General features: G+C 35.9%; 1 protein-coding gene across 2 annotated transcripts in view; it reads left to right on the top strand.

Annotated features, from left to right (window-relative positions):
- MIGA1 (mitoguardin 1) overlaps window positions 1-19,355 on the top strand; it is a 45,281-nt gene that overhangs the window by 14,282 nt on the left and 11,644 nt on the right. For both annotated transcript variants that reach the window (XM_067301021.1, XM_067301019.1), the window contains one exon: window positions 13,975-14,075. In XM_067301021.1, coding sequence (XP_067157122.1) covers window positions 13,975-14,075 — 101 coding nt within the window. The remainder of the gene's footprint in view (window positions 1-13,974; window positions 14,076-19,355) is intronic.

Genomic DNA, 19,355 nt, shown 5'->3' with positions numbered 1-19,355 from the left:
AGAAGGGGGAAAATATAGTGAAGCTGTGCCAGTTCCTTATATTTCTTTGTATTCTGTATTTGCAGTTTCTATCTTTCAACTCTGTCTTCAAATTATCTTGCTAGCAAGATTCTCTTCTCTGCATCTGTAGAGCAGTTTATGCAGTTAGGGCCCTGCAATACTAATCAGGTAGGACTAGTTGACCCATACTGTATTATCAGTATATTTATCATTTACCCCACAACTGCGTGATTAATGACTAACCACATGACTAATACTACTTTAAAGGCATATTTAGGTTTAAAGATATTTCAAAGCAAGCTAACTTTCAAAGATAGTCTGAAATAAACTGCTAGTTTGTAATAAATTATTATTCGTTGAGCAATCCTTTGCACATTTCAAAACAGCATATTTACTTTTTCAGTGGTTGAAATTGGAATATTAATATTTAGAACCTAATCAACAAAGGAGTGTAAAGATCAAATGATTTTTCAAAAGAATATAAATGTTAGTTGTAAAGGACAGCTGTATTTCAATGTCTCATTAGTTGTAACTTTAAATCTTTGGTCAGAATTTATTCATAGAAATAATGCAAGCCTGCTTATGATTACTGAAGAGTATAATATAATTTAAGTAATTTTCAGAACAAAGATTAGATTAGCTGTCCAAAATGTTTTTGTATGCATTGGAACAGAATATTCTTTTTTTAATAGATGTTATTTGGTTTGGATGTTTTTTTCTTCCTTTTGAAAGGACAGCAAACCATTCAAATCAATCTGACTGATCATTATTCATATTGTCAAGGATTAGACTAGATAATTCTTCATCATACAGAAACGGTCTGATGTTATAAACAGAAGGGTATCAGAAATCAGAAGCTACTTCAAGACAGGGCAAAGACCTTAACTCACCAGCTGAGGAAATTTGGATTAAGACTTAAAATAATGATGAAATGATGCGAGAAGAAATTTATAAATATTCCTGATGAGAGTGTCTAGCATGGGACCTTGCATGGAATTGATGAAAGTTTTGTTTTTTAAAGGCTATTTAGTGTATAGTAATTACTATTTAATGGTAATGAAAGTGACATTGCAATTCATTTAAGAGCATAAAAACAGCTGAACAGGTCAGCCTATAGGTCCATCTAGTTCAATATCCAGTCTCCAGCAGTGGTTGGCAGTAGATTTGAGGAGTGTAAAAACTGAACGTAAAAGAGCCTTCCTCTGGCAAACCTCTTGGCTTCCAGACTACTGTTAGACTGTCATAGCCAAGTTTACATCTGACCATCTGGTTCTTCTGTTTGTTGTTTTTGAGGGCTCATCTCTCTGTGTGAAAAGCATTTTGTACCTGTGATTATACTAGATACCTTCTGTATACCTCTTCTGGCTTTACTGTATACTTTTCTGAATACTCTTGGCTAGAATTATATAGAGTTCTTAAGATATGGACAGAATAAGGGTTTATTGTGGTATATTGATGTTTGTTTCCTGCTAATTTTCAGCATTCTAGTAGTTGTATTTTCTACCAGAGTGGCAAAGGACAATCACATGCATCTTGTATCAGCTGTTCCTAATATAAAGCCCATCACTGGGTTCATGTAGCTAAGGTTGTTTTTTTCTTGTGCATTAGTTGATCAACAACAGAGCCCTTTTTAAAGATTTATGGTGTATTGTTGCCTTTTATTTTTATCACTAGCTTAAGTGATAAGTTACACACTACAATTGGTAGTTCAACAATTTCATAATAAAGTTTTTGAGAATTCCTTATCTGCAGTGGTCTTATTTTCTGAGTGCTCCTTTAACATCCTGTTTGGCCTTACCAGTTTGCTTTTGTTAGCCACACTAGTCAAGATTCCCTGTTCTGAGGAGTGTTTTGGAAGTGCCTTTATCATAGATTCTAGTACTTTGAGTCAATTGCTTCTCAATTTTTTTAACCTTTTTCCAAAAGTACACATATTTACCTCTTTTTTTGTGTAAGGAAAAGTGCTTATTCCTCACACCTCAGGCCTTGATTAAATGACAACTTGTCTTTGTTTTGAGCACTTTTGAATAGTGGTATATGGAATAAGTGGAAACAGCCTTCCTAAAGGGAAAGCTGCTCTTATATTTCTTTTATGTATTCCTGTGGTATGTTTTTAGCAAGTTAGAGTTTACAAATTTTTTTTCTTACTAAAAAGGATGTATACACACTTAACTTCTATGTGTTTATATACATTGAGTATTAATGTTCCAGAGGCAGGAAAAATCATACCAGACAGATGGCAAGTTGTAAGGTGGGATAAGTGTTTATTTTTCTGGCTGGAGTGTCGCAGTGTGAGGTTATATAAACTGATGATCAGGAACATGTTTTGGCCTGTAGGGCTAATTCCTGTTTTAGAATTTCTACTAAAACAATTTATTCTTACATTAAGTTCTACTTTAAGAGACGCTTGTCTGAAACATTCTTGGACAAAGTGGGAGAAGGAGAGACAGAATTGGGGGGGAATATAAAGAGTGTTAGTTCAGAATAGAAAAAGATTTCAGGATAACCAACTCAGTTTGGCAGCTTAATCTTGAGAACACGAACTACAATTTATCCTCTTCTTTTTGCTTTTGAACATAATATCAAAATGAAATATTGGCCGAATCATATAAAATCGGCAACGTGAAAATTTAACTGTGTGTGCTATAGTTCCTTATTAATTCAATAGTCCAGTTGGCACTGAAAGTAGATAAACTTTTGTCAGCAGCTTATTTTCAAGGGCTTATAAGGTAAACATGTCTCTGTTAGCATGTGCAAATGCTAAGTATTTTTCTGAACTGATATGGCTAGTATGTTTAAATCCCTCTGCCACTTAAGTCAGAGGCTCTGACCCATCAGTATGTCATAAATGATTGTAGTGTATCCACATTGGACATTACTCAGCACCTGCTAAATACTGGGCATCTTATTTAGCTTTTTCCAGACTCTATTGCTACAGCAAGACATGTTTGTTTAGCAGGTGTTATGGGGCTTGGAGTTTGATTCCTCCCATCCCTCCCCAAACTGTTTACTCCTTAGCTAGGATGAAAAGTAGCTTGTATAAGAGTTTCCTTTCCTAAACGCTCTTTTTTTCTGTACAATTTTCTTAAACTTTTGTCTCAGCTTGAAATATTTCGGAGTTGAACCTGTTGGTGGGAATAAATCCATCTTTCTGGAAAGTTACAGCAAAATGTGATCAATAACAATAGAGGGACTAAAACTTGTTATTTAATGTATCATTTTTCTCTCATGCACATATTTATGCACTCGGTTTCTAAAACTGTTACCAAAAATTAACTGTGGTTTAGGGATTGTGTTTTATTTCTGATATGTCTCTTTTGAGGCTCAAGCTGAACTTTGGTCAAATTGCTGTCAGTTTTCTAGTTCTTTGAGATATCTGGGCCGTGCACCATGTCCCGCCTTACCTAATAAGTCTGGTTGTATCATAGCGCTGCAGAGTGTCTGATTCAGAGCACATGTTGATCATACCAGGCTTTATTCTTTCTGCTGCTATTTAAAGTTGCCCCTGTTCTACATGTAGATATGCCTGCAAGTATTTAAAGGTAAACATATAAATATTTCCTGATAGCTTACACTACATAGATTCTGTATTATCAGAGCTTTGCTTTATCTTATTACTATAATTTAGCTTACTTTACTCTAATTTACCATGGATAATAAATATATTGACTATATACTACAACTACATCTGCTTACTATATACTTTAACTACATCTGTTTGGGTAGCTGCTGACTTTAAACCAGTGTCAAATTATCTTCTGGGGCAAGTTGCACTAATTATAGTACAATTAAGGTATCAATGTTATTAGTAATATATCTAGCAACCTCAACTGTTGTTAATTTGTTTTTCAATTGAAGTTTGGTAAATAATGTTATTAAACTAAATGTCTGGAGGAGGAAGTCTTCATTCAGTACAACTTTTCAAGGATTCTTGTCTCATTCTTTCCTGCTGTCGAGTGCAAGTGGAATGCATGTAGGCCCCTATCAGTAGGGCACTTAAGATATTTTTTTAAGTCTCATTGTTTGAAGTTAAGCATGTGTCTTGTTAACTTAGATTCATAAAGTGTATGCTCTGTGAAGCTGAATTTGCAGAAGCCAGTCACGTTCTAGAATGGTTTCACTAGAGATGTGCAGAATTCTGTAAGAATGTTGTACGCTGAAATTCAAGTGAAGGCTGGATTTACTACGCTGTCCTTGTAGAAGCTGCCTCACATCTGGTAAATTTGTGTCAAATAAAATACTAGAATCTCCATTCTGAATACAGAATCTGAGTATTAGCCCAAATCAAATACGTTTGCATCTCTTAATGCTTAGCTCAGTGTCAGCAGTTGAATAGTTCAGCATTGTCTTTCTATACGTCTGTTAATTCCTGGAATAGAAAGATATCAATCTTCATTTTCTTGTCACAGTGTTCTTAAATGTAAGCTGAATCTTGTGCATGTTAATGTAATCTTTTTTTCGGGAATAGTGTTCATATGGCTAGCAATACTATTATAGCAATACTATTAAAATAGATTTCTTTATCAATAGATAGAGAGTACATTTTTCTCTTAATGGAAGAATAAATTAACATGTGGAATCCTCTGCCTGTTTGTCTTGCTTTGAAATGTGAACATCCCTGAGGGATAACATACTGGTTGAAGGAAAACCTTTTTGGCAATCTTGTGTTTAAAATGTCACTTAAAAGAGAATATGCTAGGCGATCCGATACCCTTTTACCGTCCAGCAAAATAATCTGCGCTAGCATACTAGTTTTCTTTCCTTTCCTTTTTTTTTTTTTTTTAATATAATCACTTATAGAACTTTCTAAAGCAACAGGTTTCAGGTGCTGAGCAACAGTTGCTGGTTATTATTGTCCTTCATCGCTGAGCGTCCCTACTAACTGCTCCTCTATCAAGAGCAGCATGGTGGGAAGCGAAGAAGGTGGCAGTGACTTGTTTTGGAAAGAAGCAAGAGGTACCACTAGTAATGCACAATCTTGCTTTAAGTGCTCACAGATTTCAGTAGGTTTATACAGGTGTGCTAGAACAGAGGCTAAAGAGATAAGAAGTTCACTTACCTTTGAGACTCCTCAAGTCTGGTGAGAAGACTTCACTACCTAACCTGCTTATGGAGGTCTCTGGGATAGGAAGGGTGTTAAAGAACTCGAGATGTGTAAGCCTCAATTAGCTTGTATTTTCTTCTCCTGTAAATATGGCATGTATTTTAAATCTGCTCTGTATTGCAATGAGTTAATGTGCTATCACACTGTGACTGAACAGGCCGATTTATTGTCACTAGAATGTGTCTGTGCAAAAATAGTGGTATGTTGTGCTTGTTTTCAGAATGTGAAAAACTAAGAAAAGGCAATGACGTTCAAATCTGATGACTAAGACATCTGGCAGTCCTCACAGCACTGTGCTGTAAATCCCCAGTGGACAGCCTAGGTTTTAAAATAAGCATCACTGGAATTCAAACTAGACTTTGCTGTGGCCAAAATAGATATGATGCTTGCTAAACTACAGGAGAATGGAGTGCTCCTATAAAGAGGAGAAAGGGAGAGTTTTGTCTGCACATCCATCTAAACAGAATCTGTCGAGATTAGAAAGCTGTGCAAACTTGGTTGCCAAATCGCTTTTAAATCAAATATGAGTACAGAAGCTAACAGTTATCTTGTTATTAGACTTGAAAACAGGAGGGTGGTCAGAAATCAAATTTCCCTGTCAGGGATAGGAATTTTGACCTTAAAATCAGACAAGATCTGCTGATTTTAGTTTCAGGATAAAGAAAAGAAGTTGCACAAAAAACTAACCCTGTGTAAATGTCAAAGCTTATAATGTGCAGATGTGAATAATTAAGTTTACATTTTCAAAGAAAACCAGTATGATGGAGAGAAACCTAACGCTGACACGTAGTTTGTGCAGGATATAAATCTCAAATCCATTTCAGGATCACATGTCCGCATCAAGCAGAGTCAGAGCAGTGTACCAGGGAAGTGAACATGTACATACATTCATTTTGTATGTGTATGTTATACATGTAGGTTATGCCTACATATAGGCTATTAACTACACATAGGTTATGTGTTCAGATTTAATTATTAAATATGGTTCTGCAGTTAATTAAGATGATGAGCCAAATCATGTTTTTCTCATTATCATTTCCCTAGGAGCCTTATTCATGAACCAAGACCTCATTATTAAGAGTGGGCGCCCCTGTGCCAAAGAGGTTAAGTAAGTTCTAGCAATTTGCATTGGTGAGTTCTTATATCAGCATTGTCACTACTACTATGGGTATTTCAGGTATCAGAAGATGAGTCTGGTGGTGAAGTATTGAGAGATCTTGAAAATGTAAAATATAGGTAGCAGTGGGAATAATTTCACATCTTTTGTATTAACTTTACCTGAGGCCATTCAAGGTAATCTTGGGACTGTCTTAGTACGTTAGAAGAAAGATCCTCTTTACTAAGCTGGTTCCTCAGCTGTCAGCACTTATGATGTATTAGTTCAGTTTATTAAATACATGTTAGATGTGGCTTTATTTTCTTAAAATTCGGATTTTGGCAATCTAGGACAAGTCTATATTGCGTCTTCCTTGAGATTTGAGTTGCAGAGCTCCTTCTGGTGAGGTCTTCTATTTTGAGATTTTGGTTTTACAATAAAGCATGCTGCAATGATTCAGGGACAGTTTTTTTCACAGGTCACATTCTTTATAGTTAAATGCCTTTCTATAATTTCTTGTCTCTGGGGGGGCAGGGGGGGGGAAATTTGCACCTATCAGAGAATATTCCAGTTCAGCTATTGGATCTATGGAGGACTTGTTTATTGGATTTAAATCTTGAAAGAATCATACAGTTTATCATCATTCCAAAATGCCAGAACTATATAATATTTCCTAATACTCTCAATTATCATGACAGAGTTTCTAATGTAGCTTTGTCTGATGGATTATAAGAAAGATATTATACTTAAATTCCTTTCTCAGGTGTATTGATGTTTACTTAGAGACTAAAATGATGACTTATGCACAAGCATTTTGTGAAGTGTTTCTCCTAGCTAGGTAAGAGCATTAAGATGCGTGTTTTCATTGTTTTAGAGTATAAGAGCAGCAGCCATATTGTTCTGTTTTACACATCACTAAGAATGTGGTGCTCAGCAGCTAATTTAACTCTGTGGGCAAAGTCAATATCTAGAAGATCTGAAAGTGATGAATTATTTTAAACATTCCAGAAATTGCTATTACTTTTTCTAAAGTCTGTGGAAAATCTTTTAAAGATTATAAGGTTATTTTGAGCAAGTCACATCTCTTTCCACATAGCAAATATTGCAGATCAGTATATCTCAATTTTCAGGTGGATTTTTTGCTGAAGTATGTAAATATAATTGCTCACACCATTCAATTTTTATATATATTTTTTGCTTATTTGTGTTTAAGCATGAAGAATTACTGTTTTTCATATACATAACTTTAATCAGCTGGACTCCTTTTGGATTAAGGATAATATCAAAATAATAAATACAGGTGGCTATGAAGCAGTTTAATAGCTAACTATCCTCCAGCCATGTGTGAAGACTGGCTGTAATGTTGTCTCTTAGTAAACCAACAGAGATTGGTACAGTTATTTGAGTATGGAACACAAAGTGAATGAACATCAACTTGTATCTTATACAGCATGATTAGGTGAGCATCCAGTGTCTTGGGCAACAGGTCTTTTTAAACCTGTGTGAGAGTATTGTAGTGGAAGGCTTTATGTGGACCTTGAAATAGTATAGCTATGTTTGGAAAGTGGAGCATGAAAAGTCGGTTGAATCAGCTTTTTACTAAGGAAGCAAGATTTTGACTTCTGCTTGCACAAAAGCAGACAGTCGTTCTGTGCATATAAACTACTGAGGCCTTCCTTAGGAAGGATGTAATTTGAAGGCTCAGCAGTTAGCCCAGTTGAAGCTTACCTGAAAAAGGGTCTGTGGTGGGTGAGAACATAGGAAGGTCTGCAAATGCTAGGAGGAAGGTGGAAATGTGAATACTCAATACGTGCTGTCCCGTATTCTAGTTTCCCCAGTTGTTCCTTTCCATTAAACCACTACTTTGTTCTCTTGTGTGGGCGAGCAGAAGCTGTGTGTTCACAACGGGCCTGCTAGACATGTGAACGCTTACTGGCAGTCAGTTTAGAGTGATCGAACAGCACAGGAGTTTTTTGAAATGAATCTCACAATTGTCCTTGCTCTTTGCACTTTGCATCACAGAGTGGTCTTGGCAAAGACCAATGAGAAATGTTTTACTTATGATACATGCCGATATACTGGTAGAATACAATGTTTGATTAGGTAATTTTAAAAGACCCTGATCTAAAATATATCTTTATGCTTAAGTCAATAACAGCTTTGGTTAAAAACAGTAAGGTGAGATGCCTCTAGATATAAGCCCTTTCTTGGACCTAGATATTTACTTTACTGGAGAACATAAATGCATGACTTAACAATAGCTGTTAAATCAAGAATGGTCTGTTTGGTCACCCTGCTCTGTGCTTGCCTTGCCCGTTTTAACTAGTTGCTATGTGACCCAGTCATCAGAAGGGCTATCTGAAGGCTGAGATAGTTTTCCACTTGTAAATATGACATGAAGTAATATTCATTGGGTTCTAGGTGCATCTTGGAAGATTTCATGCATGTAATATGTTACTAGCTGCTTGGTAGGACTGATGACTTTTTAATGAATATTCACTCAACACTCTCTGAGTTATGACTATTTTTAAATGTAAATAAAGCTGAAGTCTGCTTTTGGATGCTTCAACAACAGTGGTGACAAACCACTGTGCTGCTTGTAACCAGCTGGAAGACAGAGACATGTTCGTTAGAACTGGATTATATAATAATTCATGAGTTTGTGCTCTCTGAACTTGATTATTTTAATTCCTTTGTCTAGGCATGAAACAACACGTCTAGGAGGTTTGACCAGCACAAAATGCAGTAGCTGGCTTTTTGTAAATGGCTTCTTCTGCAAGGTTTTCTTCTCTTCTGTGTCTGTAAAGGCGTTGGCTAAAGTTACTCAATAGAAGTGCTTTTCCTCTTCCATCCCGCCTTCCTGCTCGTGGTGTAACTGCACTAATGTTCCACTGATGCAGGAGTGTTAGGGAGAATAGGAAACAACAGCTTTTATGGTGACATTCAGAACTAGATTCCTTGACTTTCAATTCCTTGTCAGCAGATAAGTGTTTTCCTGTTTTATTACTGCACACAAGTGTAAAATCCACTTGCAGACTGCAGCTGTTTCATTCAGGAATGGAGGGAAGATAGGTATATGTTTTAAGAATTTAAAAACATTAATTTGAGTGCAATTCCATCTCCAAGTTCAAATTCTCCTTAGAGTTTAGAGGGTTAGCTTTTTGGTCTGTCTTCCCACAGGAACCTACCAGAGCAAAGACGAAGATTCTAGATTAGTACTGTGTAAAATAGAAGGGATAGGATTTTTTTTTAGCTTGCTTCATTTCCAATAGTTGTTTGCAAAATCTTACAAAGCCAGGATTAATTTCACATGCTTAAGCCATACTCCATGTTCTTAGCATTTTTGAATACCCTTAATCTAACTTTAGAACCACCTGTGCATTTTAAGGTACTACAATTAAGAGTTTCTACAGCAATTACTTTTGACAATATTGCGTCTGAAACTCTATTTCATCCTCTTTGTAAAGACAAATGAACCCTAAATAAAGCCCAGGCTGCTCAAATAAGTAAAGTATATTTGAAGCTCATATGCTTACTAGTATTTCTTTCTTTAAAGCATTAGACTACATAAGAACTGGGGATGACTTTCCCAGCAGATGCAGCCTCTGGTGGGTGGGTTCTCCTTGCAGCTGTTCATTCCCGGATTCTCGTTGTGCTGCTGTCTCTTTTCTCATGTTCTCGTGTCTAGGAATGTTCTCCTGGTACTTGTATGGTATGTACTCCAGCTGTAACTTAATTTTTACCCTAACACTTTCATAATGGTGTATTCCCTGCACAGTGTGGGTATTGATAAGCACCTGCTTGGCTAAGGATATTTTAGGGTATTGGGGTGGTGGTAACTGGAAAGCCAGAAATAGCTCACAAGGCTATTCTGTTTTCTTTGAGTAGACTCTGATTTGTATGGACGTATCGCTTGCCAAAGATGCTAGTATTTCACTCAGCACTACCAGCCTTTTTTGAATCAAATCTATCATAACATGCAAGTTTTGTGCCTTTCTTGTAGTAATGAGAACTTTCTTCGAGTGAAAACATAGACATTCCATATTCAGCTTATGTTAAAATATTTTGGCTAGGTGGAGGTTTTAGGCCCATATTAGCAAAAACAGAGTTATGACTTCTTCAACAAATATAAATGGCTTCTATTCTGTAAAAATATTAAGGCTACCACAGTCTTAGTTAAACAAGAAGGGGGGGGGGGGGGACAAGAAAAAGCTTTTCACATGTGTTTTAAAAAAAAAAAAAAAAAAAAAACTTTCCCCCCTCTCCTCATTCTGACCTGGAACAACAGAGTAAGGGTGTGTGGGTTTTGTTTTTGTTTTTTTTTTTCTTCTCTCACTTCTGCATAGGCATGTAATGAATCATTTTGGAGTTAGCTACATATTCAGTAATCTTCTTAACAAAAATGATCAGACAAAAATCATCTTTTATCAGGAATTTAATCACTCACTTGCATAGTAGCATATTGTTAGTTGATGTTACTAATGACTCTTGCAAGGATTACTAGAAAAATAAATTGTTTTCTTTTGCTCTTTCAACATGAATTGCATGAAATTTCTGGTGATTGTACAAAGTAAAGTTCCTATAAAATGATTTTCTTAAATCCTTGTTTTATTAGTCTGTAATGTAGACTGACAGTCAGATGATCTTGATAACTAGTAAGAAAACAGCTAATGCCATTTTCAGTGCCAGATGATTAATATAAGTTTAAAGGTGCAATCAGGGTTAAAAAAGAAAGGGGGGGGAGGGCATACAAAGTTATACCATAAATACTTTTAAACCAACTAGCACTTAGAAGTTGCTGTTTGTTAGTTTTGTGAAAAGTTGAGTGTCTGCACTGGAAAAATGTAAGTTGATGCCAATATCTTTTTTACATTGGCACAAGAACACTGCCAGTTTTGGCTATAGTTCTTTAGGTATTCTGCATCATAGAAGTCATGAATTATGAACTGATCAGATGGTATGTCAAATCATGGCAAAAATGTATCAAAAAAGTAAGCACTTCATTTAAGTAGCAACTAAAATTTAGGTATTTAAGAGAAAAGCTGCTACTTTTTTTTTTCTTTTTTTACTGTCAGTATCATTAACTGGAGAGGTCTGTGTAATCTGTAGCAGGCCAGATATGACCTCTACAGAAAAACCCCTGATTCTGTGGTATTCTGGATTGGAAATTCTGTGGTTCATTCATTTACACTAATACATTTTTTAGATACATACAGAATAAATTTTAATTAAATAGCATTGTTCCCATTTATATTTAATTATCACATAGCCCAGAGTTAAATATGGCAATATCAGACTGAGGATATTTTGTTGTAATTGTACTGTAAAATTGCATGTAGCAACAGCACAATAATCATCAGACAATATCCAGAGAGTTTTAGACTTCAGTCTAAGGTAAAGTTGAGACTTCCCTATGAGGGTAGAGGAGATGTTTCTGAATTGTGAACAAGTCAATATGTTGAGACTACTTGGCAGCTGCACTCTGTGTAGGTGTATCTTAACATCTGGACTGAAACCATCAGTAAGATCACGGACAGTATGGCCCACGTGTTATTGTTGTAACAGCTTGTAGTTTGTATTATTACTTATAAAGTGAGTGTTGCATGTTTCCTGCAGACCTGGGAGGATCAGGAAAAAAATATTGCTTTGGATTGCACTTGAACCGTGTGCTAGAGGGTTTCTCTAACTGTGAGGGGTAGAAGCTTTTGTTTTAATTGCAAATTTATTATGGATTTAACCAAATAAAAGGTTCGGTGGAAAAATCTGAGACCAATCTGTACATCCCTGCGCTTCCCTACCTTTTACAGTATTGCAGTTTCAGCAACTGCTTATGTGACAAAGTCATATTAGAAAAGCATTTAGTATAGTATTAGAGGAGTATTAATGCAAATTAGGAGCTAGAAATAAGATGGAAACATCATGTTACTAATCTGCTCTGACCAGACCTCAAGCACATGCTGTACAGATCAGTTTGGTTTTCTGTTCTAGCTCTTCAGGTTCTAGCGTAGGATATGATTGTTTCTCGACCAATTTGTATGCTGCAATACTTTTCCTCTTGATTTTGAGGTTTGAAGAGAGAATAAACTACCAAGAAGTATCTGAAGCAATCAGAAACTTTCAGAGGCATATTGGTGAAGTTGTAATTAAAAGTTGGATTCAGCCTAACTCAGCAATGCTGTGTAACAGTATCTAGTAAAATTTCTGTCCAAACTCTTTAACAATTTTTTCCTCTCAGTGAATATATTCAAAGACAGGTATTTATCATTATGCCTAATTTTTAAACTGTCATTCCAAGTCCATAACAGCCACTGAAATAATAGTTAAGTTATGTGGATTGTAGCATTTCAATTGATGAGTAAACCGTTCCAGTGTATTGGCATGTGGCCGCTTTGCTATGTAATAGTGTTTTTTATAAAGTATTGCCTTAGCAACAGATCTGGATGACATTGGGTAGCTGGTTGCTGCTGACTGTTGGAAATAAAACAGAGACTTTTAGCAACACATGTGTAATGTCTGAAGGTAAAGTAACCCAAAATAAATGCCTGGGCTGCACTGAGAATGTAGTATGGGGCACATCAAGCCAAAGTCTGACTTACTGACTTATGAATTTAATCCTTCTGTGAAAGTGTTTCTGCATGGTGAAAACAAAACCATATATGCTAGCAATGTGTGCAGCAATTGAAATCTGAGAATAAAATAAAGAAAAACTGAGGGAAACTGTATTGCAGATGACTTTAAGCATTGAATATCAGTTCTTTTAAAGGCTTTAAGAATTCCAGTACTATAGGAAGTGCTTCTCAATGTGTTATTTCAATGGAAAAGATTTTTGGGAAAAGAGGATGTAGTGAAGAATAAAAACTCTTGCACTGCTGGAAAGCTGGCAAGTGAAAAAGGCATGAAAAATAGAAAATGAAATAAAATTCAAGTTACTGTCAAAGCTAATTGAAGTACAAGTGGTATATAATTAAATATCAGAATTACAAAAGATATCTTGATTATTTCTCTAACAAGTATTTCATAGAGATTCTTCTCTTTATAAATAGTACAGCAAGGATAGTGTTGAATTCTGTGGGGTTTAGTGTTTCTTTTTAAGAAAAAGAAAAAAAAAATAGTGAAATTAAAATTACACTTTAAGAAACAGCAATAGAAATTAAAAACTACAGTGCTGAGTTTCAGCAGAGTCTGAGGAATCTGAGGAGGTAATAGTAGGTACCTATGTTTTCAAGAGAAGTGCAAATGTTATATATATATGTATTTTAATTTAAAATAACACTTCTGGCTACTAAAATGTTGAGCCTTTGTTATATGACACTGCAGAGTTGAATACTGTTTTCCACTGAGATGACTGTAGCAAAGTAATGTCTTTAGATATCTCTATCTTCAGAGGTCTATCAAAGAAAAGACAAAAACCCTGGTAAAATTTTTTCCCCCTCTTTCTGTTCATTTAAAATCTCTAATATTACAGAAGATATTTGTAAGTCCACATTAGAGAAAAAGACAGAAAAATATGGTCACCTTTATATATGTTGGCAGGTCTGAAGACAATTTATGCTCATAGTAGCACAGTGTTGTGCCTTCCAAAAGTAGTACTGCATTAAATTGTAAAATATAATTAATTGATAGTTTCATGCACATTTTCATTAGTTTTATATGGAAAACACTATCTTGTTACATAAAGATTAAAACAAACCTGTTTAAAAAAAAAAGACATTCTTAAGCTATTAGACTATCAAGAAATCCCATTTATCAGTTTATTTTTCTTATTATTTTAAAGATAAAAATACAGACATTACTGTAAAAGATAACACAGATGACTTCTGCCTTCGAGATACATTGAGCATTGCCTCAACGGACTCCTTTGTTTCCACAGTTGAGGTAAGACTCAAAGATTGCTTCTTTAAAGATTCTAGGTTCTGTTTGAAGAGTGAAGAGAAGAATCCTAGTTCCTTGCTTATTTTCGTAAGTAAAACTTATTTCTCTTACAAAAAAGGCTTCCCTTGCATAGCTGTAATCAGCTTCCTAGTAGATCAAGTAATGAAATTGGAATCAGACAGTTTGCCTTTTTCCTGTCCACTGGCAGCATATTGCCCAACTCATCTTAAAAATAAGTTGATTATGAAAAATATCTCCAGAATTTCATGAACGAAGAAGCAAAATTAATTGAGACTGTACAAATTTCTCTTACATGTTTCTATTTTCCTGCCCCTGCTCCATTCTTTTACCATAATATAAGGATGTATGAAGAAGGTTCTGCTTTTTTTTGGAGTTGGGTTTGGGTGGTCTTTTGTTTTGTTTTGTTTTTGGGGGGGGTAGGATGACTGGGTCTTTTTTGGAGAGGAAATTATTTGAAATTCACAACTACCTAGTTCAGTAAGTTCCATCTGCACTGTAATAAACTTCATCTACCTATTTCTCCTCATCTTGAACACAACCACAAAGGATACATAAAGAAAGAATCTTTGGGTAACAGGGCATTGCCTATTAGCTCTAACCTTCTATGGCTTTCTTGGAATATTCGGAATAATTTTATGTACAGCCACACACTTACACTTACTTGAATGAGGAATATCTCATTCTATAGTCTCTCAGGAGCTGAAGTGATCTTGAATAGTGTTCTCCAAATTACAGGAAAGGCAACTGGTCTCAAAGGGTACATGCTGTGTTAGCTATCACTGTCATATGTAGCACTACAACTGAGCGACTAAACTCGGTTCTAAAAAGAGAATCACACATACACACTCTGCAATTATCTTTTGACTGTCTATTATAGGGTTTGTTTTTCCATGACGCAATTACCTTGATTTAGTAATTTACATCAAGTTGTGACGGTATGCTTAGCATTCATTTCTAACAAAGATTGAGTCTGTAGAGACTATTTGCTCTTTCCTGTAATTTGAACAAGACCACAATTCAAGCTTGCTTCAACTGTTTTAGCTCTTGAGAGGATCTGTAAACTGTTATAGTTTTTGCCCTTTGTACCTTTTTTGCTTGAACTTTACCAGTATTTATGCAACTTGTGTTGCTTGGCTTAAAAAAAAAAAAAAAGTCACACCTTTGGGGGAAAAATTGTTCTATCCTGAAGCTATAAATTGTCTCAGTGTTTGCTAAAGAAAAGTTTGAGTCAAAATTGGCAACAGCTTTAGACCTTGTCTTTCCATATCCTGAAAATATTCTCTGCATTTTGATACCTCAAAGCCACTTCTGTCAACTCTTTCTCCCAGGAAAAAAAAAAAAATGGAGACACTGTCTTCCTTTTGAGCTGTTCTAACCCTTACCAATAGAACAAGCTCTCTGATTTCCTCTCTTAGATTTAATAGTAGAATCCTAATAGATTGCCCCTCAGCTGCTAGGAGGAGTCCTGAAGATTGCAACAAACATCTTGAAGTTTGAACACCATCAAACTTCTGGATCCAACATGAGCTTAACTACAGGCCAACATGAGCTTAACTGCAGAGCCAGTTAGCTCTATGTAGAAACATATTGGGGCATCACTGCACACAGTAGCTAAAACTAAGCTATGAACTAGTGCCAATTATCTTCTTTTATGAATATAGTGTCACCTTCATGTAGAATTTTGTCCATCCTCTGGGGGGGGGAAATGCTTTAAATTAGCACCGCAAATAACTATGGCAGTGACATGAAATATTTACTGCTTCTCAGTATATTTCAGTTCTTGATAGATAACAGTGATCACTTAGAAGTAACTGGATTAGAATGGATGTATTAGACTTTGTGTTCTAGACGTGATAATGACATGTAGCTTCTCACTTATCTACTTCTTCCTTTCTGTTATCCTTGTACTCTCAAAGAAGCGGAATGTTCCTGGTTAAGGGGAGCAAGGGTTTTCCAGCTTTGGATTTGTCTCAGCCAGTGAGCAGTTTGCCTTTATCCTATGCTCCCTGATTGCAGTAGCCATCCTAAACTCCGTGTGCTGATAGAAATGTTTTTCAAAGCTTTTGTTTTTTAAATATGGCATTTATATATATATATGCATATACTATGTATATTTGCCCCACTGGAATCAGTAGTAATCTCACCTTCTGAGAAATTACAAAATAGCAGCACTTTTGTGGTCACACCGTGCTACAAGCTATATTGGTAGTTATTCATTTTCCTTCTATGCTGCATCCTGTCCCAAAGAACAGGATTATGTGCTTTTATGTGGCTCTGTTTTTAGAGACTAGAAGTTGTTTCTGTGTTTCAGTGCTGATACACAGTCCAGTTCACTGCCCTCAGGAGAGATACAAGCAAAGATGCAAGGAATACAGAAACCAGACATAGACATTTTGATGGAAATCTATAAGGAGATGCCTTAGGAGATGACATGAATGTTGTGTTGTGTCATATTAAAACACAGCATAGGAGGATGGGTTTCAAGAAAGGGAATGTACAAAAGCAGGACAGCTGGCAGAGTCTAGATCACACACCTTTTTGAGCTCAACAGGGTAGCAGTAGGGTATGTCAACACTTCATCCTGGCTGTGGCTGATAATCAAGAGGATGCTGAGAATCATGCACTTGATTCCTCATACAGAATTGTGCCAGTCTGGAGACCTACAATACACAGGTGACTGAATGCCCATAAAGATGATTTAGACAGACAGTTCCCATCCCCAAGCCCTGCCAGGCCTCCATTCCTAAACACATGCAGTCTCTCAGAAGCACTGCAGAAGGGATGGTAAGCCTATCTGCCTTAATTAAAAGTTGTTGATACTGCGTACTGTGATAAATAATTGTGTATTCTTCCCTGTTTGAGACAGTCCGCCATCAGCTTGGGTTTATGAGAGTTAGTATCCTTTTCATATTCTTGCTATCTCGCCTACGGTGTGATCAAAATAGCCACCACCTTTGGCTCGAGTACAACAGTGAGTGTGCCAAATAAAGGTCTCTGCCTCCTCTTTCCTGGCTTCTATTGCATTTTTACCAATTGAATCTTTTTTCCTGCTCTCCCTGACAGTCATTTTCATTGCTGCCTTTCCATTGTCAGTACGTATGCACCTCATGCTCTGTTTTCACATGCTGATAGAACAGAAACTGTAGTTCTATTATCAAATAAAATTTGCTTTCTTTATCAAAACATTAATTCAGTTCAAAGCTGAGGAAGTTTTTTAGTCTTATGAATAATTTTGTATATATTATATATCATATTATACAAATAATATACAAGGAATATATACAAATATATTCTATATATATAAACAAAGGCCTTATATATATATAATATATTTTTTATATATGAATATATATATGGCCTTTAAGGTTTTCTTTTTCTCACTGCAAGTCTGTTAAAACAGTGCAGGAATAAGTAGGCTTTGTTAACAGGAAAAAAATGCCAGTTCCCAATATGCCTAAAACTCTTTGTAAATAAAATAAAAACTTTGAAAGTGTCTGAAATAGAATTTTAGATCCAAAAAATGCTCAGGAAGAGCTCTGTCGCTGAAATGTAGGGTTGTCTTTTTCCTGATTTCTGAATAGATGTTTTATTCCTTTCCTGAAATAGGGAATGCCAGAGGGAATAATGTTGGTAATGTGTATTCCTCTGCACAGCATTTATAAATAAGTGTTTCTTTCCTGTTTCAGCACAGAAATCAGGAACATGCCTTCCTGTGCTCTGACTGCTTTCAGAAGCATGAACATAATCAGTAATCTGATCTTCACAGACCTCATTGTTCCCATCCTGGTCATTCCCCATGTTTATGTAATCTCTCCAGTTTGATGTGAATTATTGTTGTACCTCCAAAGTGTAGTACTGCAGTCTAGCATGCCCTGGATAACAAACTGTCAAGAACTCCCTTGTTACTAACAGTTGTACTGAGGTATGGAGATCCCTTATATTGTAGTTCTAAAATGCATGGGGAAAGGAAGGAAAGAATTTATTATTTTCAAAGTCTTTGCTACCATGAACAATAATATTTCTTTAAAGAATCTGTACCTGAAGTGCCACTAATCACTGCCTATTAGTTTGGGCTAATTCAAAAGCTTTCATGGTATCTGATGAAGCATAATATCCAATAATAAAATTTGTCTATTCATACCTCCATCAGAAGATTTCCACCTCCCAGTCGATGTCTGTAGTGTCCTGGACAACAGCGAAGCCCTGTCTCACTTTGAGAAACACCTTCCATTCCTATGTCCTTTCTAACAAATTCCTCAAACTTCATCTTTCATTTGTTTGGGTTTTTCCTCTTCATTTGTATTCTACATCCTAGTAGTTAGCCTCACAGTATTTGCATTAGTCTCATGCTTAGGAGCCCTAGTTAAAAAGATTGTTGGGGAGAAATATTTTGCCATTAAAAACTCACTGCTTTGGTACTTCTCCATGTGGCAGTGAAGAGTGGCCAACAGGAAATGGGCTACTTTGATTCCTTCCAAGGGCAGCCATAGCTCTTTGGCTATGAATGGGAAAAGTTGGGTCAACAAGTGTTTAAATGGTTGGTGTTTTAGAAGCGTTAAAAAAAAAAAAAAAAAAATCTGGAGTTGGTCCTTGTCCTCTAGCTGAAACCTTAGCTGTATATACTGTTTCATACTCTATTAAATATCTTCACTTCCAGGACAATGAGGAGTGGATTGTAAGGAACTTTATCTAATAACTGTTGGGTTCCTGTATGCTGACAGCCCATACTGTACTGTACTGTTCTAATTCTTAGGAAATTTACATAACCTTTTGTAACAGACTGTATATATCAGCACTGAACTAATTTTTGCACGATAATACTTCCGTGTCTGTGAAAGCATAAGTACCAGATGCAGCATGCAGAGCATAGCCTGGGATTGTTCTGCCTGGCAAGTAGTAGTACTACTGCTAATGCATCCAACATGGTGAATTTGCTTTCTTCATTATGCCTAAAATTAGTAAAATTACAGAGCATATTAAACCAGTATCACAAAATAAATTTCATAACATAGTGCCCTCGACTACTAGATTAGCACTAATATACAGTATAAGCCAAGACTAAAGTTTTAGATAAAAATCATATTCAGAACTTTTTTTCCTCAAAGAAAATGTATCAGGCATCTTGTAATATATGCAAGCTGTTTTTGGAAGTATATAAACTTCTGTTTTCTTTCAGATACTAGGAAGAACACATCACTCTATAATTTCAGCTCATTAAAGTAGTGTCTCAAATGTTCTAGCTAGTAGACGCTTCCTCCAACT

The sequence above is a fragment of the Apteryx mantelli genome, chromosome 8, assembly GCF_036417845.1.
Source record: "Apteryx mantelli isolate bAptMan1 chromosome 8, bAptMan1.hap1, whole genome shotgun sequence".
NCBI lineage: Eukaryota > Metazoa > Chordata > Aves > Apterygiformes > Apterygidae > Apteryx > Apteryx mantelli.
The sequence above is the reverse complement of the archived record's forward strand: the minus strand, read 5'-3'. Positions and strand labels throughout refer to the sequence as shown.